General features: G+C 38.2%; 1 protein-coding gene and 1 long non-coding RNA gene across 2 annotated transcripts; both read right to left on the bottom strand.

The window, feature by feature from the left end:
• Positions 1–5,395, bottom strand: LOC134286612 (uncharacterized). Its single transcript, XM_062848246.1, has 2 exons — positions 95–5,395; positions 1–15 (listed from the first exon to the last, which is right to left on the bottom strand). Exons 1-2 carry the CDS (start codon positions 5,393–5,395, stop codon positions 1–3), a joined length of 5,316 nt encoding a protein of 1,771 aa, XP_062704230.1.
• Positions 5,396–5,408: 13 nt separating this feature from the next.
• LOC134287113 (uncharacterized) lies at positions 5,409–6,286 on the bottom strand. Its single transcript, XR_009997034.1, has 3 exons — positions 5,737–6,286; positions 5,603–5,669; positions 5,409–5,548 (listed from the first exon to the last, which is right to left on the bottom strand). It is a non-coding gene; the product is annotated as an uncharacterized LOC134287113 (long non-coding RNA).
• Positions 6,287–23,971: the final 17,685 nt, after the last annotated feature.

The following is a 23,971-nucleotide window of genomic DNA, read 5'->3' as shown; positions in this document are numbered from 1 at the left end:
TCATGGAGTGCACAACTTGAAGATGGATAGCCCGCGTGGTAAGGCAAGTTGCTAGGAGGACCCACCGCTTTTCAGACCTGCGCCCAACACTGACTGATAAAGGCCCAAAATAATCGACACCCATATGGCTAAATGGAGGGCTGTAGGCGGCCAGACGAGCCACAGGCAAATTACCCATAATGGGTGCCAGAGGGCGTATGCGATCATTCTTGCACTGCTGGCAATCACGACGGATCTTGTTGAAGGTGGCCTTTAAACGTGATATGACGTACCGCTGTCGAAGCTCGTTGAGGACAGTGTTATGATTTTGGTGGTGATACATTCGATGATAATGACCCACTACCAGTCGGGTGACTTGATGATTCCTTGGAAGAATGATTGGGTTGACAGCATGTTGATCGACGAACGGACAGGCGGCGGTTCGGCCTCGCATACGGAGGACATCATGTTCATCGAGGAAGGGACAAAGCTGATATATTGGGCTACTCTTTGGTACCGACATCTCATTACCGTTTGATACGCGCTTATTTGTCAATACTGCTATTTCATCCGCGTATGCACAGCATTGTGCAAAACGGTACAAATATCTTTCTGCTCGTACTAGTTCGCAAGTCGTAAGTGATCCTTTGCTTCGCTGCTCAGCATCAGAAATTCTTACGTTGCTAATGAAGCGGAAAACTAATGCTACCCGTCGCACTAGAGGTGTCCACTGGGAAAAGTTTTCTGGATCTATAACAGGACCGGGCACTATAACGTGGACGAGTAGATGTGGACGAAGTTCCTCATTGGTCGCTTTTGGAGCCGCTAACTCTACCGGCCATTCGTTGATTGGTTTCTTCAAAAAATCAGGTCCAGTAAACCATCGACTAGTATTCCTCAAGTCAGGAACCCGCTTCCACTTCGTTCCTTCGTCGGCTACATTGGATTGGGTTCGGAGCCATTGCCATTCGTGCATTTCGGTAGTGTCAAGTATCTCGCTGATCCGGAAGGCTACAAATAGACTATACCGGCGATGGTCGCTATTAATCCAACTGATAACGTCGCTAGAGTCGGTCCAGAAGAAACGTCTGTCTACCTTTACAGTCAGCGATTTGAGTATACTGGTGGAAAATCGGGCTCCAATAACACAAGCTTGAAGTTCGGAACGGGGAATCGATAAGAATTTTAACGGAGCAACTCTGGTTTTAGATCCCACCAACGCAGTTTCAGTCAAGTTGCCTTGCTGAAATCGGAGGTACACTACCGCTGCAAATCCATTTTCACTCGCATCAACAAATACATGCATTTGCACCTCCATAGCACTTTCGATCGATATCGTTGACCTGTAGCACCGAGGAACTTCCACCTTTTCTACCTCAGGCAACACTTTCAGCCACTGCAACCACTTTTCAAATTGAATTTCCTCAATAGGATCGTCCCAGGTTACAGACGTTCTCCAGATCTCTTGCAAAATCACTTTAAGGAACATAAGGAAGTGACCTATGAGCCCCAATGGATCAAATATCATCATTAGGGTTCTCAACACTTCACGTTTGGTCGGAATTCGCATTCCTGATATCAACTCAGGATCATATCGTGGCGATACCTTAAAGGTGAAGCAATCCGTGTTTGTATTCCACAATAATCCAAGCACTTTCTCAGTCACACCTTCTTCGGCTATTGTTAGATCTTTTTCCTCCGTTTTCGGTTCGTCCAGCGCTTCTAGAAGAGTTGCAGAATTCGAAATCCAATTCCTCATTTCGAATCCGGCTGCTGCATGGATTTGTTTTACGTTGCTTGCTAAGGCAATGGCTTCTCCTTCAGTTTCGACACTCGAAAGCATGTCATCGACGTAATGTTGATCAACTATTGCCCGAACCGCCGTAGGAAGCTCGTGTTCAAATTGTTTGGCGTTGATGTTTTTAACATATTGGGCTATAGTCGGCGCACACGAAACTCCAAAAGGCAATACCAGCATTTCGAAGACTTGTGGACTTGTATCATGTTCGTTCTCTTTCCAGAAGAAGCGCAATCGAGTATCTTTGCTAAGCAATATTTGCAAGTACATTTCACGGATATCTCCGCATATTCCGATACGGAATTCTCGAAATTGAATGAGCACCGTAAGGAGAGACGTAAGGAGATCTGGACCTTTTAGAAGTAACGAATTGAGTGATATTCCATATGCACAGGCTGCTGCATCCCATACCAGCCTAACCTTATTCGGCTTGTTGGGATTCATAACTGGAAAGACCGGTAAGTACCACTCGCGAGCTGGACGAACGTTGAGTTCAGGTTCCGTCAGCTTTCGCACGTACCCTTTAGACACGTAATCTGCCATTTTTTGTTGGATAGTTGCCGATAGTTGCTTGTCCTGATTCATTCGTCTATCTAGACATTGCCATCGCTTGTATGCCATATCTTTGCTGTTTGGAAGACGTACGTTTTCATACTTCCAAAGTAGTCCCGCTTCATATCGTCCTGCTTTAGGTATGGTCTGCTTTTCCAGGAGTTCTACGGCACGTTGTTCTTCGGGCGATCGAAGAGTCTTGTTCGGAGTTAAAATCCCCAGGCTGTCAAGGTCAAAATAGGTTTTCATCGCAAGATGCAGGTTTTCATCGGTTTGTGGATTACAGTCACAAACTTTTATGGTGTGTACATTGACGTAATTTGAGCTTCGCCGCTTTTGGTTACAACTGCCATAGATTATCCATCCTAGTTGCGTTTTGACGGCGATGGGTTCGCGTGGTTTTCCTTCTCGACTTTTCAGCACATGTCCGAGATACGCATTATCCAGCCCGATAAGGATACGAGGACAGACATTGATGTAAGACTCCACTGGTAATCCGCTAAGGTAACTGAATCGTTCTTGTAGTTCAGAAAGCACCATGGTTTGCGGGCGTAGTTGTAGGTCGTGAATTGTCTGCACATTTGTCAACTGGTGTCGCCTAGAGTCGAATCCTACAGCAGATATCTCCACGGCAACCTTTCGAGATTCGTCTTCCACTCGGTTCGTGCCCCCCGTCCATTTAAGGCACAGGGATGACTTTGGGCCCCAAACTCCTATTTCGTCTGCGAGACTTTGTTCCATTAGTGTCAGCTCTGACCCGTCGTCTATGAACGCATAGGTTCGTATTACTTTTGAAGGTCCATGAATCAATACCGGTACAATTCTGAACAGTATCTCATTGGTTTGAGTCATGTGGATGTTGCAACTACCAAACGCGTCGGCAGGTGTTTCCGATGGTCCAATTGAAACATGCGATCTCTCATTGTGTAACAAGGGATGATGTAGAAAGGTGCATCCTCTTGTACCGCACGGTTTTTGCTGACGACACACTCCGTTATGCCTACGTAAGCATTTCCTGCATAGCTTCGCCTCTCTAACTACGTCCCATTTAGCGTCCAGAGTGAGTTCAGTAAATCGTTTGCATTTGGCCACTGATTGGCAGTCGTTTTTGCAAACGATACACTCTGGTAGTTCTACTAACGATGAACTTTGCGATCCTGGCCTGTCTGCTTGTAATGATCGCAGATTTGTACAGTCAGCGTCAGCATGCACGTTGATGAATCCATCGCTTTTTGTCCATCGGCTTCTGGCTGAGGTACTGGAAGTTTGCATTACGGTGCTGGCGTCTTCTGCGATTGCATATAACCAAGAACTGAAGTCCGTAAGGTTTGGCGCTGGGTTATTCCTGGAATGCTTCGCCCAATCCAATTTCAAACCGGGGGGAAGCCGATCGATCAGTTCAAACTTCAACGATGCATTGTATACGAAATCTTGAACGCCACACGCTTCGATGGTTGCGACCAAATTTTCTATGGTCAACGCAAAGTTGATCAAGGTGTCAAGTTTCTCCACTTGCGGTGCTGGCAGTGATCTGATCTTCCTAATCGACGCGTGCACAATCGCTTCGGGTCTACCATACAGCATTTTTAACGTAGACATCACACCGGCAACGTTAGTCGGATGAAGGAGCCGACATCGTACGGCTTCGAGGGCTTTGCCTTTTAAGCATTTTCGAATACGAAGCATGTTTTCCTCGTTAGAAAAACCACACATGTGTGTCGAAGAATTGTACGTCGAATAAAACAGAGGCCAATCCTCTGCATTCCCGCTGAATTCCGGAAGATCTTTGGGCACGACCTGCCGCGCCGCTAATTGACTCCGATTTAGAACGCATAAAGAATCTTCGTCTAGATGTTGGTCATGTTCTGGCTCGTCGATTAACGATGGGTAGCGTTCACGTCGTTGTATTCGATCTGACCCGGAACTAATATGCTGTTGATTTCTTATCTCTGACTGCGCAGGTTGCTGAAAATGAACTTTCGCTGCTGATGGGCAGCCTAGAGTTCTTGTCGGGTAGGACTGCATCCGTGTTCCAGACCGCAGCTCGGACCGGGATATACTGAAAGTATCCATCATTCGGTGGGATTGCATATTGGTACCACGTGCCGCTGCCGAATCTGATCTTGGTGCTTGACGATTGATTTGACTCCGTGGCGTAGAGCGTTGATTTGGCGCAAACCCATGAAGCGTTTCATGGCCCGTATTTCCGCCGATAGCAGGATTTGGTCGCACATCCTCTTCGACAAGCCCAGAGTCGCCCTCACCACATTGATCCGTCTCTCTCAGCCAACCTTGAATTTTTACTATTTCGTTGGTGGTCATAGAATCATCGCTTGATACCGTTCCAACGTCGTCGTCTTCTTCGTCCAGAATGCGATATTTTTCTTCTAAAAACCTTTTTTCCAGTTCCTTGATTTCTTCTAGTTTCTGTAGCCGACGATCGATTCTTCGCTGCTCACTTCGCTTGCTGCTCGTTTTTCCAAGAGACCTCTTAGAACTCAACTGATTGGACGATGGATCTTGATGTAGAATCTCACAATGCGCTGACGTCCCGTGCAGCTGTCTGCTTTCTTCCGCACACGCAGGGCAGACCCAGCTATAATCTGCTATACCACTAGTCACATCAACGCACGAAAAGTGATACCATAGACTGCAATTATCGCATTGCACCATCCTGCTATTGTCGCGATCGTTGCACATTTCGCAATGGCTAAATCTAGTGACTCTGACTCGTATACTGGACAATGTCGTACCGGCTGGAGCCGTCGATAATTGTTGAGGGTCGACAGGGACTGCAGCCCTTGGATTAGTTACTTGCTTTGGCTTGGTTCCCGTCGTACGATCCTCGGCGACGGCACCGACTGCATCATCTGCCTTGGGATTCAGGACCGTTTTTGTAGGCTGTAGAGCTGCTGCGCATTCTGCGCCAGTTACCTGATTCGCAGCATCCTTCGCTCCGCTTTTCGCTTTATCCACGATAGTAAGGCTGTCGATTCCGGTGACTACAGCTGCCTCAGTAGCCTGGCGTTCGGTTCTGTTTCCTGACTTCCCACTGGTAGTGCTCATGGTATCCAGCTACCGATTAGCACCAGTCGTCTAATACTTGGCGTTCTTGGAAGATGCTTACAAGAATTTTGTAAGATGTTGGGCGGTAATAGACGAATAGTCAATTATGTGAATTTATTGGTGAGATGATACGAAGAATAAATTACAAAATTCCTACAAGAAAGCATAATTTTAGTAGGTGACAATAATAAATATGTTTCGTTTTACTTGTAGTAATTCGTTACCGCTCAACCGTTCTAGTTGATGCGTTGATTCTTCAACTTATAAATTCTTCCTGCAATAATTCGTGTTATATAACGGTTAAATAATGGTTTTTGATAAAGCATAGTTAAGTTGCTCACCCTGTGACAAGTGTCGTAGTTCAATTTAGTGTTTAAGTGTATGTATCCTAGTTACTAGTTTTGAATGCACTTCCTTAAATTTATGCTATTAAAGAAAAAATATATGTAGATATAATCAAAGCATTTTGCCAAATAATCTGTCTCACCCTTATCTGTAATTTTATATATATCTACGAATTCATGTGTAGTACAATTCCAGTAAGCTACTTCAAAAACTGCAATAAGAAACAACTAGCATATAGATCACGAGTTTCACCATTTAGATGTTTAAATTACTTGCATGGTATCTAAACAGTTAGATAATAAGTAGCACTTGGAATTCATTTCATTAGAGCATAAGTAATTCACTTAATCCAAATTATTTTAATTTTAGCTTCTAGAGTGATCTGCATGTCATCACATTCACTTGCTTGTTCTGTGTCCCTATTGTTTCTACCTACGGGGTCTGACGTCTATCGTGCACGAAACAATCCCTTTGATGGCCGTCGGGTGTGGTCGAAACTGGGGCATCGGGGGCTCGACGGAGTGTCGACGTAGCGGAATCAACAGTACCCTTGTTGAAATAAATAGTATGGAGATAAAATTTTAATTATCGTATTGTATACACTGTCAAAATAGAGTATTTGCTAAACATGTCCGTCTTACATCCGACCCACCCCCCACCCAGTATTAATGCAGTGATCAAATATTATCGTTGATTAGTGCCTATGTGAACATAACACTTTGAGTGAGGTAAAGTAAATGAGAAAAAAATCCGGAAAACTAAAGGTATTTATAACTGACAATGCACAAAAACGGAAAGTTGTTTACTCTCTGTACTAAGGATGGCGTTAATATTCATTTTATGAAGGTATGTGAACATCAATGCAACATTTCCATAAGGAATCCGGAGACCACCCACCAAGTGGTAGTTTTCTTCGCCAAATCCAATATTTGAATAAATGCCAGCAACTTCCCCTTGATTTATATCATCAATAACCGGAAAACTGGGTGAAAGCGCAGCGAAAGTCTTGAATTTCCCTCCAAATCTCATTCAAGTGCGAAAGCAACGGTCTGGGCAAACCAGATGAAAGATAAAAGCGATATCCCTCAGGGTGGAATAATGTCGAACGAAAAAACACAACCATTCAATATCATCATCGAAGAGCGTAGAAAAATGAGCAGGAGGATTGGGTGTGAAATGGTACTTTAGACAAAACGGCTCTTTTCAATGTTTATGTTGTTTGACTCACCAATTATGTACTTGCAAAATCTTTCATTCATAATGTCATTTCTAATATTTATACATTTGTGTCATTCGGTTTTACATTCATGGTCATCATGTTTAATATACAAAAAGAACTGTAACTTTAACAATAATGTGGAAAGCAAAACATCTATTGTTAAATAAACCTGCATACTTATATTCCATTTATTTCTAACTCATTTGTAGCTATTACTGAGATGTTCCTCTGCAAAATATTCAAAGAAACAAAACTATGAATCAGAAGTTTTGAATACATACACCTAGAGGCTTTCATTTAGAAGTAGTATGTTCTTCCTCTTCTCCCCATCACATCCAAGTGTCTCAATTGCTTTTAAGAGGAAAACTTTCCTCTTTTTCACTTTGTTAGAGTGGCATCGCATCGTCAGCCAGTATGTATGTGTAACACACACATGTAGATATATACATATGATTCCAACATTATTCCAGGTTGAGCACGTGAAAGCGTTCACTTTGACCAGCAGCCAGCTGGAGGTTTGCATTGAAACAGGCATTATGATATATTGCACCTATAGGAAGCAGCGTGATACAACAATTTTGTTGATTAAAAATGCGCTAAATGGATTGAACGAACTTCAAGAGATTTGCCGATGTTTGACCAGTAGATGAAAAAAAAATTGGTCATGCAAATGCTGACGTAACGTTCTGTTCAAAAACAGTAATAGTTTGATTCATATGGGGATGCACCTATATATCGAGCGTAAAAGATTTAAATTCCAATTAATTTATACCAAGTTAATTGGTAGGAAAAATGCCAATGCGGAGTTTGTTGCCCAATAGTATATTTGAGTATCGCAACAACGATTCAATTGTGTGGCTGATGTGCATGCTGCATGTTATTGGAAAACACAATCAAACCTTCAACTGAAGAACCATCGTTTGTATGATGAAGTTGAAAACTGTAGGAGTTTTTTATAGTTTCAAGAGTAGTTAAACTCCTCTGAAAGATATTTGAAAAATATTACACAAAAATGAAAGAATAAAATGAACAATGAACAATCTGTGTTGAGTATCGTAATAAGCATGCGTTGGTCGGTAATCCTGAGTGCGTCCAGTTTCTTTTTTAGGCTTCAAATAACATTTTGTTGACCAATCAGTCTTGTACAGGTTTTCGGGAACCATCATAAAAACTAATACCTTTCATTTTGGTTTTATGGTGGTATTAAGAACCTCTTCTAGTCAATTTAACTAAAAAAAATATTTGGGATTGGTTATGTCTTGAACAAAGCAACAATAGAAGATATGGGTGTTTCCGTTTCTGTTTTTATCGTACCACGTTCTGTCGGGTTTCAGTTGCAGCATTATCGATTGCACTGCATATGCAAATTCTTTTCCTTTTATTTCCTCATAAAACAGTCAAACATACTCCAGTACATCTTTGGCTTTTCCTCTTCTGTATTTTGTAACATTTGGATCAATAACTATCATAAATAAGCTGTCCCGGTACTGTCATTTTGGTTGTGATTGTTTGGCACTATTATTGGGTTATTTTGGCACCGCACTCTAGATCGGTTTTATTGCGATCGTTTTAAATTTTTTCCCCGCTTATAACAATTTCAGTAATTTTACAATTGCTCTTAGAGTCTGTTCCAATTGAAAAATTAATATTCATTTTCACTTAAACTTGACATTTCGATAATTATCTCCTCAGGATAGCTCTCAAGTTAACGCTAAAACCAGTCAGCACCTAGAATGTTTAAGCCCTACTCATAAGTGCATAATTTCCAGACCAAAATGTGTTACAGTTACACATTCTCAAAAACAGCTCGTACACTCGTCTAGATGCGAAATGTCGATATTTTTTTTGTTTTTCAAGGTCACTAGTAAACCTAGCTAGATTGCTGTACAACCATTTTTGCGAATTTAACGATTTTGCGGACACAGGAGCTGATTTTGTGAATGTGCAAGGGTTACGCATTTCTGGTGTAGTCTAGAAATTATGCACTTTAGTGCTGAGGCGTTAGTGTGTTTAAGTGTCAAACTGTCAAATTTTGATTCGCTAATTGGAACAGATCCTTATTTTAAGTTGATTTTTGTAACTTTTTGTATATATAAACACAGCTACCATGAAAACGAATCGAACCGTGCAAGAGCCATCCTAATCGCTACAGCCGTTTGTTGGTTTTGTTGCTTCAAAGGGATTTCAAACTCATTTTTATATATAAAGATATACATCATACACTCTTTGGATTCAATACACTGCAGACACATTCTACGAGCCCAGTATCATCAATACTACTCATTTTTCAAAGTTGAGAGTTGGCATATTTCACATTTTTATAACATTCTACACACTTGTCGTCCAAAAATGTATTAAACATGATATTAATGTAACAATAAATATTTATTGAACGACGGTTAAGATTAACAATAAAATCGTGATTTAAGGCATTTAGACCACAATTCATCAAAGCTGCCGTATTTTAAACACCAACGCACTGATTTTTCAAAAGTCTTCCATGATTAACAGATAAATGTATATAGATTTTTAGCATACAAAGAATGTTAATTGTAATACATACTTCACAACTATGAGGTATGGTTGGTCAAAGTATAGGATTTTAAAGCGTTGTAATGTCACGGAAAATCAACCTTTATGAAATTTATTCCAATTCGGAACAAGTCTCAAATATGAAATTTTGTATGGTCTTTGTACTCCAGAATACCTTTCAAATGAGACTAAAACAAAGCAAATCGGTTCACTAACGCTTGAGTTTCACCTGGTTGAAGTTTGCGTTGTAACGTCACGAAAAATAAGTTCTGTGGAAAAGATCAAATTTCTCTGGCTTGGACGGTTTCTGCAGTGGACAAAGGTAGTTCTGTATTCCAAACCAATTTCTTTCTCGTTGTGTATGAGCCCTATTTTAAGGTAGCATTCATAAATTGCGTACCATTAAGTCCTTTTCATAAACTACGTAGGATCTTGAGACCCGGGGGCACGGTGCTCCATTTACCGTTATTATAAAATAAAACCTGAAACGCCATTCTCTTTATTTATCTATCCTACACCTCTGACAAATTTTTAAAATCATCGTTGGGCGAATTTTCAAGTTACGCCCTTTTCAAGGGCCTAACCTCTCTCATGAATTAAAGGCATCGATAACAGAAATTATCATGAACAATATTGAAATTTGGTAGTATGTATCCATATGAATATCGGTGGAGTGCATTTCGTATCAACATTTATCATTACGTCTATATACGGTAGATGTTCTTAGGCGTATAGAAAGCAAACATTACATCGGTGTAACAAATTCATATGCATATCATATGCATATCAGCACCAACATTTCAAAAGGACGTAACTGATCTTTAAATCAATATCTTTTCCCATAGCTGTCGTTCGTATCTCATCTTTCCCAGGACACCTACAACCACTATCGAAAAGAATTGTATTTCCTCCATCCAGTAGTGGTTGTACATTGCATCGCAGAGATAAAGGTTTGGTTTTGGCAAGCAGTTTCGCCATTTTGAAATGTTAGCACAGATATATTAAGAGCGTACACTCCCTTTACAGCAAATCTGCTTTAAAAACAATAGTCAAATATGGGCGACCACAAATTAAACAAAAAGAAATATGTCTGTGTGCCAAACGGTTTAAGTTAAAAGTATAGAAAACCAAAACATTGAAAGGCTAAAAGACAAAAAGTCGAATAAGGCTTCAAATAATCACACATAAAATGCTGCATGAAAATTCCTTTTTTTTTAATGTGTAGGTAAGACCTTTCGTCCCTGATTTTATTTTTTTTTCGACCTATTACAAGAAAAATTATCGCGCAAAGTTATGCAAAAAAGTAAATAGATATGCGCGGTTACATTTAATCGTTTCGGTGTCTTCTGCGCGGTGAATCATTAACTATTTTCCTCATTTATTGTAGAAGACACGAACACGATATGATGTACTGACGACGATCTATTAGCGATTTTGAACATTTTTGTGCGATAATCTACAGCGAAACACGCAATATTGTCTTCGATTTTTTTTGCATTTCTACGTTTTGCCTTCTCAGCCTCAGCATTTCAAAAGCGCGTAACTGCTTTCCAAAACAACACTTTTTTTCCAAAGCTGTGACGTGGCACTTCTAGACAAAAAGAATGCTCCTTTATCGATGGCTTACATTAGAGGGGTGACATGCAATCTACATCCATAGAAGAAGAAGCCGTATCATCAACCAGTTACGCCCTTCTGAAATGCTGAAGCTGAAAAGATAAATCGTACAAATCTGGAGCAACATTTGAAAAGAGCATGCAAGCATTGGTAAACAATGACTTCACACGTCGCTCCTGAGCCCCCTTTAACTTATTCACACAAACTAAAACCGTTTTAAGATAGAGCAAACATCAATCTTTCGGATAACGGTGTTCATTTGCGTGGGCGGGCTGCTGTTAGGCCCTCGAAGCGATTTCGAAAAAAGGCAAAAACCTGTTGGGCCCTTTTCAAATGTTGCTCCAGAAATGCAATAAAAAATGAAAGACAATAGGTCGAAGAAAAGTTAAATAAGTAGGGACAAAAGGTCTTACCTACATATATTAAAAGATGAAATAATGTTCACCCAGAATATTATGTTTGATTATTTGTTGGCTGTTCCGACTTTTTGTCTTTTGGCCTTTCAATGTTTTGGTTTTCTATTCTTATAACTTAAGATTTGTGGCACACAGACATGTTCCTTTTTGTCAAATTTGTGGTTCCCCATATAAAATATTTTTGACAAATTTTGACTATTGTTTTCAAGGCAGATTTGCTGTATAGAGAGTGTACTTAATATATCGGTGCTAACACTTCAAAATGGCGAAACTGCTTGCCAAAATCAAACCTTTATCTCTCCGGTACAATGTACAACCACTACTGGACGGAGGAAATGCAAATCTTTCCGACAGTGGTTGTTGGTGTCCTGGGAAAGATGAGATACGATCAACAGCTATGGGAGAAGATATTGTGTTACGTCCTTTTGAAATGATGGTGCTGAGCATGTAAATACTATCGCCTTGAAGGAAAGTAATATGATGAACATCTATTGGCATATGGTATCACAATACAATATACTTTTAATTGAATTTGTTACACCAATGTAATGTTTGCTTTCTATAGGCCCTAACAACTTCTACCGTATATTGACGTAATGACATAGTTTGATACAAAATGCACTTCACCGATATTCATATGGATGCATACTACCAAATTTCAAATTTCAAAACGGCGCTAGAGAACTTACAAATTTCATGTATCTCAGGACACCAATTACTTGGAAAGATGTTTTTTTTTTGGCAAAATTTGGTAAGTCAAGGACTTGCAGTGGATTTACCATTTGATGCGAGATTTCATCACTAGAAGACGCTAGTTTCCATTTTGCAAAAGCTGGCTAATGATAAGAATTTCTCAAAAAGTATTCTACAAGCAGGAACTTTTTTCACTTTGAATATATAGTATTCGAATCAAATGGTAATTGAAGACCAACGCATTATTCATAAATTTTCAAAAATTGATTTGATTTGTTTCACTTGGTCCCAAGATACAAGAGTTAATAAAACGACAGTCAAAAAGATGTATTCTGCTTGAAGCTCCATCTTCGTGTAGAGCTTACCAATCTGTACAGGATGTATGTAACTATACTTTATTTTATTCAATAAAAAAAAAATGTTCATGTAAAAGAACGTTGAAGATGTATGTAACTATACTTTATTTTATTCAATAAAAAAAATCAAGTCCAAATTTGTAGCAATTACAGATAACAAGATGAGGAACTATCAGTCAAAATTTAAAAATTCTTGGTATTTTTTTAAGTTACGGCTTGTTGAATGTTTTCAAGATAATTAATAAAATTGGTATGCTTTTGTAAATTTGCAACTAGCGCCACGGTTCGGCAGAAATTTAAACCAAACGACTATCAAACTGAAAGTTCTTGATCTACCAAACAACTTTACCGAAGAAACAATATTTCTAATGATTCAGGCTCCTGAGATAAACGAAACTAAAAATGTGTATACCCTCTACCGCCTCCTAGTGAAAGGATTTGAAATCATACGACCCATCAATTGAAAGTTCTTGACCAGCTAAACAACTTTGTCGAGGACACCAACTGTCTGAATAATAAGGATCTTGAAATATAGGGGAGACTGAGGAGACTTGATCCCTGGGGAGACTTGTTGCCCCCGTGTTTTCTTGGAATCAAAAACAGTTTTCTTCTAACATATTTTTTCCAAAACTACGTCTGGATAAAGGATTATGTTTGAGCTACAAGTGATTTAAATTGTACATTCCACTAATTTTTAACGACTGACAGTTTGTTTTCAGTCCTTCAGAAATCTTTTTAAAGATTCCAAAAAGTCTCAATAACTTTGTGAAAAATGAACCAAATCGTGTCAAAATTCCACAGCACATAGTTGAAATAAAGTAATGTACCCCGGGGCAAGTGGGACCTAAAAAATGCTAGCTTGGTTTTGTCAAGCAGAAAAATTCTAAACATAAACAATTTTATAATTCCAATGGTTCTAAAAGCCATTGTTTGTATATTTCTTCTAATTGACGGGCATTAGAACTGTTTCAAAATTTTTAAATTCTGAATATTATGCATATAATGAAAAATGGAGCAGATCTTCATTTACACCGTATCACGGGGCAAGTGGGACCTATTAGGATTTTTGTACAAATGGCTTAATATAGTTGCTGCATATATGTAAGGTAGCAATATTTATAAATATCTTATGCAAATAACTATGTTGAGCGATTTATGTTGGAAAAGTTTTGTGGTATCGTGTATAAATTACGTAACACATATAATAACGAATCACTGTGAAGAAAATTTGATTCAACTCTAGCAGCTCGTGCAAAACCATTTGATTTTATTTATACAAAAAGCGCCCTAAAGTTAAATGTCGAAAGATTTCCGAACCTACTTACGTAGTTGATGAGTCTCGCCAAAAGATTTTTCAAGATTTACAGATGTTATGTTTTCACTTAAATAATTTAACGATCATTAAATAAAGATTTTTAAATCGAGTGAAAAGTGATAGCTCGGGTTCGTCGGATCGCGCGTCATCGTGTGGTCGTGGTGGGCTTTTTTATCTTGTGAGATTGTTCCTTGCTGCTTCTTTGTTAATTTTTTTCAGGATGTCTCTCTTTTCATTATTTTATTTATTCATTATGTGTATATGTATCTTTTGAACATTTTGATCAAATTTGTATAGTTCGTCACCATGAGTGTCGACTTGTTTCTTGTTGTCAATGTCGAAAGTTGCATCTTGAAAATTATCTCTTTCACTTTGTCTATCATGTATCTATTTGTGTATATTTCTCATATGAGTCCGTCGTGGTTCGTCGTTGCATCTCGTCGTCGTTCTGTGTGCGTGCTTTTAGAGGAAAAACAAAATAGTTTTCGTGCGAGTCGGTTGTGTGATGCCAGCAGCGGATGACATTTCAGTCCGTCTTGGTTCGTCGTTGCATCGCGTTGTCGTCCTGTGTGCGTGCTTATCTTCGTACGGGGCGGTTTAGTTTGTTTTTGGAGGCAAAGTGAAAGTGCCGCTTTTTCCATTCAGATCGGCCGCGTCGTCGTCGACAATTTGAATGTGCACATCGTCGTTCCCGTGTGTTGTTGTAGCAGTTCAGTGTGATTTCGAGGCCAGTTAGTGGAAGATGCTGCAGCATATATGCACTGGACACTTCGAAGAATGTTTATTGGTGAGCTCGTTCCATTTTATCATAATAATTAATGCTAAAGGATGTATAAAATTCTGCTCTGGTTTTTGTGTATTTATCTAACAAATATTGAAAAGTTCGTCACGTCATGTGTCGGCGCTAGTTCCAAATGCACATTTAGTAGATAACAAATATGTTTCTTTCATTTTTTGCATGTACACAAAAATTTGAATGGTTCGTCATCTTCGGTGTCGACATTTGTAATATTTTAGTCCAAATGAATAAATGTTTTGACTCAAATAAAGGTTGCATGAATTTCTGGAAAAAGAGAGGGTCGGTAAAAGATAGACGGTGAACCATGCGGTAAGATGTTTCTGATTTATTTATAACGTGTTATTTTGTTAATACTTGTGAATTGATCGCGTTTAGCATTGTCTCGCGCGGAAACGCAAACTACAGATGCGTCGGTGTTTAGCATTGTATTCTCCTTAGTTGCGAATGAAAAACTTATGTAGGGTGAGTTTTGAGGCACAATAGATCGCGTTCGTCGTCCACGGTTTAGAAGGGTATTTCTTCTTGAGCGCATTATTAATCGCGAATCAAAACATGACATTCGTTTACCACGATGAAATCCTCAACATATCTCCATTTCCCCTGTCCAAACTCCTAGTGATTTCTCGTAGTAACGCAGAGAATTCCTCGGTTATTGGCCTAAGCGAGAATCACGTCATCACTTCCTTCCCTATCCTCAATTGACCTGCATTCGGACGCGGCCGGCGCTGGTATTGCTTATTGAAAAGTATTGGGATTCCAACATTTACACAATGAAGAGAAAGCTAATCCCAAGCACCATCTGTTGGTTCATTATGTAAATGCAGTTGTCCTTGCAATAACAGAGGAGCAACCGCGGGCGGTCAATCATGCTCATGCTCATGCTCATTAAATAAAGATTTTTAAATCGTGAACTTCGAATAAGTCGTTTTCCAATTTTTTCATACTTTATGGCCGGTTCCTCAACATTCAGCAAAACTCATTATGCAGTGAAAAAATAATAGAATTTGCTTGAACGAAAATATGAAAAATAGATGATTTCAGAAAAATATGTTCTACCAAAACAATAGCTTCATCATCAGAATAGTAATTAAGTATAATTCAACGATTGATTACTGAAGGCGCCGATTTTTACTCCATTTTTGTGTAAATTTCGACTTAGGCTGAAGAAAGCGAGATCAAACTATGAAATTGTGTTTGTTTACTCTCATAGGTCTCACTTGCCCCAGATGCTGAAATGCACTGGGGCAAGTGAGAGCAGTTAACAAAAGGTAATAAATAAAAATAAATTACAGCTTTTTCGCTTAAAATAATTTGCAAGCACTCCAAATATTATCCTGAAACCGAAAAAGTTTTACTTTATTTGTAATTCTATTTTTCAACGACGAATGTAGTACGTTAATCTCACTTAGTGAATTGAAAATTATACATGAACAACAATAACATGTATGGCCTCTTTATGGTGAGAACAATAATAATTTTTGGAAATCAAAGTATCCGTTGGTGTGATACCTATGCTTTCTATGAAGAATGTTTGCCTTAAAACTAACAAATAAAAGAAATTATAGCTGTTGGTCTCACTTACCCCTTATTCTCACTTACCCCGGGGTACCTTACTATCAAACTTATATATCCAACTAAGATTGTTATAAACATGTAGGTTAGGTTAGGTAATTTGGCTTAGTATATACAATATTGAAAAGGGGAGACTTGATCTTTCGAGGATTACACACACATTATATGTATGAAAAATAAAATTCTATTTAGAATCCTCGATTTACTGGGCATCAGAGTATATTCAATGATAAAATGTGTCAGATAATTATTATTTTAATGCACATCATGAAAAGGGGGATCAAGTACCATAGAGAGGAGTTTGAGCCGTTTTTGGTGGAAGGTTTGGTGGATGGAGGTTTTGATAATTTTATAGAGGAGGTTAGAAAGCCAGGCATTTATTTGGGACATGAGGCAATGGTGGCCTTTGGGAGAATGTTCAACAAATCGATTAAAATATATCAGGAAGATGAGCCAGTAATAAGGATAGAAAATGATAATATGGATGATGATGTGCTGAGAGTGTGGTATTGTGAAGGCGGGGTTAGTAAAATTAAAAACCATTATGACAGTGTGATTGAAATTTTGAGGGACAACGAAGTAGAAGATTGTCAAGTTGATGAACACGAAATGGAAAATAGAGAGAAGCAAACGGAAAACAGCGAGAAGCATTCGAAAAATCAAGAAGATGGAGTTAGCAGTTATGCTGTAGATACGAATGTTAAGTCAAGCGATAAAGCAAAAGGGAAGGCAAATCTGGATAGTAATGGCAAACATGTTAGAACTACAACCCAGGGCTCATTAATAGACGCAGATGACGATACGGAGGATAGTTTCGAATTTATCAGGATAGGAACACTTAATGTGAGAGGTTGCAGGAAAGTGGAAAAAAGGGATGAAATAAATGATGTACTGTTAGAGCACAATATTGATGTAGCAGCCTTACAGGGAGTGAATGTTTTGGGTAGTACAGTTGAGACTAAAAATTACAGATGGTTTGTAATTGGTAACCAGAATAACAAGGCCAGGGGGTTAGCGTTCTTATTGAGGAAGAGTACCAGACTAGAATTAGGAGAGATTAGGAAAGTTCGTTCAGCAGCTATCTCAACTGTAGTTAAAATCGACAAGAAAATTAGGCTCGTTTTAGTTAATGTACATGGATCAAACAGGAATGCAGGTATTTTTTTTACTACATTAGGAAAAAATATCGACAAGGATCATATAAAGAGGAAGTTGCTAATTTTAGGAGATTGGAATGCGCAAATCGGTTCAGAAGTGTTAGAAGAGAAAGATTATAAGTATGTTGGTAACAGGCTAGGTTTTGTGAACTGTAATGAGAATGGCGAAGAGTTTAGATTGTTCTTACAGCTACATAATATGCAAAACTTGTCTTCCAAAATAGGAAACAATACGGAAGTAACTTGGAAAAGTGGCAGCAGGAAAAGTCAAATTGATCATGTTGTTAAATCTCTATGTAGCGATGTAAGAATTAGATTCATTAAAGGTTTCTGGACTACGATAAGTACTGATCATCTACTCATTTTGACGGACGTGAAATTTAAGGAAATAAGAATAAAGAAAGAAAGAAAGAAAGAAAGGAAGAGATTACAAGCTTTTAGACGCAAGAGCTCTTAAATATGAAGTAGTACAAAAAAAGTATCACGAGGAACTTGGAAAGTTTGAACACTGTATGGAATTGGATTTGGACCACTGTTATGATTCCTTGACAAATAAAATGAAAGCAGCAGCGACCAAAGCATTGAGAACTTCAAAAGAACCATTGACACCGAATAGGAAGAACGCATTAAACCGGCTTAATAAAGCATTGACATTACATAGGAAAAGACCGTTCATGTTGACATATAAATGGAAAGTGGCAAACAGAAAAGAGGATTATCAAAAAGCTGTGAAACAACATGAAGAAAAAGTTATCAAAAGGTTTTATCAAAATCTCAATGACTTCGATATTGGAGTAAGAATCAGGAAATCGTATGCTTTTTTGAGGAAATATGTTAAGAAGAAGTCATACAGGAAGGTGCAAGTGACAACGAAAATATGGAATGACATATTGAAAGGAAGTACTGGACCGGAAATCGAACTGATAGAAAATCAGGACTTTTGCCCAATTACAGAACCGCCGACAGAAGAGGAAATGAAACGTATAGTTCAATGGTCTTGCAATGGGAAGTCACCAGGAGCAGACGGAATCAGAATCGAACATTTGAAATATGCAGATGAGGAAACGTTTAAAAATCTGGTACAGATATGGAGACGAATTTGGATGGAAAACAGAATGCCGAAAGAAATGACAAATTCAATACAAGTACCCATTCCAAAAGTGAGCAAACCTAAATCAGCGGAAGATTTCAGGAGGATAAGTCTTTGTAACGTTGTGTACAAACCGTACGCAAAATGGATTAGAAATAGGCTAAAAGAGTTTACAGGGAATCCGGAGTTACATCAGGCGGCATATACAGAAGGGAGATCAACAGATGATCAAGTGTTTATTGCGAGAAGAGTGATGGACGAGTACTGGAATGCCGGTAAGACTTTATTTGTGGCATCGATAGACATTAAGAAAGCTTTTGATAATGTAAGTTTGGTTAAATTGAAGGACATTTTATTGGATCTTGAAGTACCGACTTATTTAATAGATAGGGTCCTCCTTTGTATAAAAGAGGATAGAGCCAAGGTCAAGTAGGAAGGACAATTTTCGGAGACAGTAAAGCGGGGAAAAGGCATAAAGCAAGGGTGTCCTCTATCGCCGTTCCTCTTCAACTTAGTCATACAAAGCGTACTGAAAAAAGTAGCAGAAAGGGTCCCGAATCTGAAGCTTATGGAAATAGGAGTGTTCCTGATACCACTAATTCTCGCTTTCGCAGATGATATTCTTATTATGGCGGAGGATCAAGACGAGTTGGAGAAAATCATGGCAGCATTGGAGGAATGTTTAAAAGAGGTTGGTTTAGAGATAAACTGTAAGAAAAGTCAGATTATAAGAATACCGAATGCTACCAAACCACCACCAGACAAAATTATGCTGAATGGTAAGCAGTATGAAACATGTAGCTCGTTGAAGTACTTAGGTTTAATTTTGACTCGCAATTTGGATAGGCCAGCAAATACTAGACAGAGGTCGGTAAATGCAGTTAGGTCAGCTAAAAACATAGTGCAATTTTGTAAATCCTTCAAACCTTCATGGGAGATTGGAAAACTTATTTATAAAACGGTCATATCTCCTGCAATGCTATATGGAACTAAGGTATCCACGCTTACAAAACGTAGCAGAAAGCAATTGGCGAAATACGAAAAACTTATACTGAAAGACATATGGAATAACTGTAGGGCAGTGAATAGGAAATTTAATGTCAGAAATGAGTTGGAAGGAAAGACAATCAACAGGAGAGTAAGAGTTGCTAGAATTAGCTATTATGGGCATATCATGAGAAGACCAAGAATGCATCCATTGAAATCAGCGTTAAAATTCAAATTTAATTTCAAAAAGGAAGGAAGACCGAGTTTCACATGGAAGAATTCACTTCAGCAAGATTTTGCAAGATATAGAGGAATGACAAACCATGACTGGGAAGAACTGGCAAAGGATAAAGAGAAACTGAAAAAGAAAGCAGAAGAAATTTATCAAGAGAATGACAGTGAAATTTCGAATGGAGAGGAAAGTGAATAGAAAATGGAACATGAAAGATTTTTTTTTTATTATTAAGTAATGGGGAGTTACAAATAAAATGTGTCCGATCAACAAATAATGCATTTTTTTGCTTAAGGAATGAAGGAATGAAACGAGGGGAACTGGGAGTGATCATGTGATAGGGGAAGCGTACATAGTAGATACATTTAAAAAAATATATTAAAAATGTAGATTCCCATAAAGTAAGTAGATCTTATTGAGACAGCGCGGGAATGGAGGAATCTTATATTTGGAACATTGATTTTGACGCATTATGGCTGTACGAATTTCGATTCAGAATATTTTGAACAGTAAGTTGTTATTTCGGGTTCCGAGAATTTTATCGTTCAATGCTAGTTGTTTGACGTCAATAATAGCGATTAGTTTCAGCGGTGTTCAGGTAAATAAAGTTGTAATTGTTATATAGGTCAAATATAAAACAATATATCATAACAATAATATTATTATTTCAGGTGGAATAAGGTAGTTGATCAATTAAATTATATTTTTAATTATATGACACTTGGGATTTTGGGGGGGTAGCCTAAGGAAGTTAAATGAACTGGTTTCCGGGCAAACGTTCGTGGGGTGGCCAGACTTTGTCACGAGAAAGCAACCATTGTGTTGTTTTCCGAAGGTCTCCAGTGAATTTAGCTTACCCTGCTACAACAAACCATCAGGTAGATCATTCCCCTCAGGTTTGACTCTGCAGCCATAGGTAATCCTTGCGCTGATGGTGGGTACAAAATCATCATCATCATCATCATCATCATCATGAAAAGGGGGATCAAGTCTCCCCATTTAGAAAATACGGCATATTCTTGAAAATTAAAGGAAATGGTTCTATTTGAAATACACTATATTCATGAAAAATACAAGAAAACTTGAAAAGAAAATAAACAGGAAGCCTCTGAAGTTATTTTCCTTTAAAATTAACCATGTGCTTAAAAGTGGATCAAGTGTTACCCATTTTTGAAAGATGCATCATTAGACATGTCCCAATATAAACCCAGTTTTGAAAACTTCAACAATTAATTAAAGCCTTTCTGTTGTGTATAAACTTGCAATAGATGTTTATCTGTCATTCTGTACGATAATCGGATCTAGTTTTTTGTTTTAATTAAAGTTACAGGCTAATCAAGAAAAAGGGATCAAGTCTACCCAGTCTCCCCTATGGAATGGAAATTATGTCAGTATTACGTCTGTCTTTGATATAACAAGAATCACCGACTCATAAATCTCAGGACCCTGATTACTTAGAGAGTTATTTAACTTTTTAAGTATCTTCAGTTTAAAAGTCGTTTGATTTAAGTTTCTACTTGCCTATTGGTAGTTGAAATTTTGAAAAACCAAAAATTTACAAATTTCGACTGCTTGTTTCTCAATTAGTCAAAACTTGTAGGAAACTTTTTGAGAAATCATTTGTAAACTATTACAAACTTTTAATTAGCATCGCCCAGTGGCGAAATCTCACGTCAAATGGTAAATTAGCTGTAAGTCTTTGATTTATCAAACATTTTTCCAAAGCCACCAACTCTCTAAGTTATTGAGATTTTTTTTATCGCTGTTAGGTCTATTTATCTCTGAGATCACAGTAGTTGGTCTTAGGGTCCTAAGTGGTATGCAGATCCTCTGGTATGCTTTTGATTCAATAAATTCTCGCAAATACTTGAATAGATGACATGACACTGCATAGATTATTGAATAAATGTTTATCTCGACGGCGTGATGAGCTATATGCTGAAAAATATAAATATCTGGCGGTGTGAAGTAATGGATCTCAGCGCGCTAGTCTTTGGGACAAAACTAGAAGAATATGGGTGGTACTAAACCGAAGATGGGTGCCGGTGTCATTAACCTCCATGAAGGAATATTCATACTACTGATAGCAATAACTTGGCCCTCCGAGCCATTTATCGCAAAACGAATTTTCAATAGAATGAAGTTCTTCTTGAAGCAGTGAAGATAATGCAATAATATAATCACAAATTCGGGCAAATTTGGCTGATTATTCTGATTCTAACATGATGTGCATTTTCGTGACGTTACAACGCGAGCAGAACCCTGTTTGAAACTGAACGGGCGTTGTAACGTCACGAAATGTAAAAGTTGATTATCCAAAAATTTATATCTATTATTCTATTGAATTGAAGAACTAATCAATAAATTCCAATGGTGGAAAAAAATTAGTATATCATAAAAATCCGAGCAGATTTTTGAAGATGTTGGTAGCGCGGTAGAGAGGGTCGGATTCTAGCGCGTTGTAACGTCACGCTACAAATACGCATATTAAACACGTTTTTCTAATGCAAATTAAATGTTCAATAGGTCAAATATATCAGAAATTTTACAAGAAATCCGAATATGAAAAAATATTTTGAGGTTTACAATCGTTTTCATAAGTTATAGTGGAAAATCTGACTACGAATGCGTCAAAACGTTGTAATGTCACGGTAGAATGTGTCTGCAAGTTTTGAAAAAAGACAACTTTCATCTCTTCTTTTTCTTCTCCATATTCCTTTTCTTCTCCTTTTCATCTTCGCTTCTTCTTCGTCTTCGTCTTATGTTACTTTTTCTTCTTTTTTCTGGAGTTACGCTCCCAGTACCTGCTTCTCAGCTATTTCTATGAGCAACTGCACAATTAATAAATGAAAGCTGTCTATACCAACTGATAAATTTAGCATTGAATATTCTGTAGCAGAAACCCTCTGACACCCTCTAAATAATTCTAACTATATTGCCCTAGTTTAATCTCCCGTTGATCTTACTACTACAAGTCATTGAAGTTAGATAAGATTCTATTCGTATTGATTTCCATACCAATCAGCTCAGTTTCCCTGTTTTTACATTGTATTGATCTACTTGCGCTGCTAATACAGAATACTCATACCGAGAATGTTGTGCTTTTTAACACGTGCGGCTCTAAAATACATCTATAGAATTCAACCCTCAGATCAATGGATCCAATTGCCAGCATAACAGTGTTGTTTGCAGTACCGCTCTGTCTGCAGGAGGATTGAAACGGCTCGGCATTCATTGGTAAAAACGGCCGTAACCAGAGCTGAACGAATCGAACATGGTTAGGTTTTGCGGTGTCCCATTAACATATTGAACTATAAATTTGCATCTCTTGCATTCCAAATAGATTCATTTTATTGCTGGCTGCTCCAATGCTGGCCGGATTTTTTTTTTCGAATGTGAGATTTTCTTTTTACAGGTGGTGTTTGCATCCGCATAATATATCTGATGCAGTTTCCTCTCTTTGATTGCCTCGGTTCGACAGCATTGACAAATGTTTGCTGATGTTCACATGCATTTATTTTAAGTTTCCCGTGCTGCAGTTTTATGTAGACGAGTACGAATATGAATTTCAATATCTTCCTAGACATAACGTTTCACTCCAAGGTGGCTTGTCTGCAACTTGCTTCATCTATTTTTTTTTCTTCTTTTTCTTCTTCTTCTTCTTCTTCTACTTGGTGTAACGTCTCTCTGGGATCAAAGTCTTCTCCCCAGCTTAGTGTTCTATGATTACTGCTACAGTTTTTAACTAAGGGCTTTTCCAATCATTACTTTGGATGTGTATATGATATGGCAGGCATGAAGACTCTATGCTCAAGGAAGTGGAGGCACTTTTCATTACGAAATGTTACTAGATCGATCGGGAATCGAATCCGTTATCCTCACCATGGTCATGCTCAATACCTTGGTAGAAATAAGCAAATATGTCAGCAGTGTGGATTCAAATAAGATATGAATGACATAAACGGAAGTAAGGAATGCATGCTGAGTGCTACAAGTTCTATCTCTTATGAAACAGATAAGAATATAGATTGATAACTTGGAGAGATTAACGGTCTGTAAGTGTTTATTACTTTCTCCTAATTTGAAAATGGTTACTTTATTTCGATGGCCATGAGCTTCAATTTTACCGGAATCTTCGGGATCTGCGGATTTTGTAGTGGCGTTCCCTACAAATACAGCGCTAAACAGCTAGGTTCAAACGCCAGTCTTCTACTGGTATTTTTTTTCTGTTTTATCGGTTTCTATT

The sequence above is a fragment of the Aedes albopictus genome, chromosome 2, assembly GCF_035046485.1.
Source record: "Aedes albopictus strain Foshan chromosome 2, AalbF5, whole genome shotgun sequence".
NCBI lineage: Eukaryota > Metazoa > Arthropoda > Insecta > Diptera > Culicidae > Aedes > Aedes albopictus.
The sequence above is the reverse complement of the archived record's forward strand: the minus strand, read 5'-3'. Positions and strand labels throughout refer to the sequence as shown.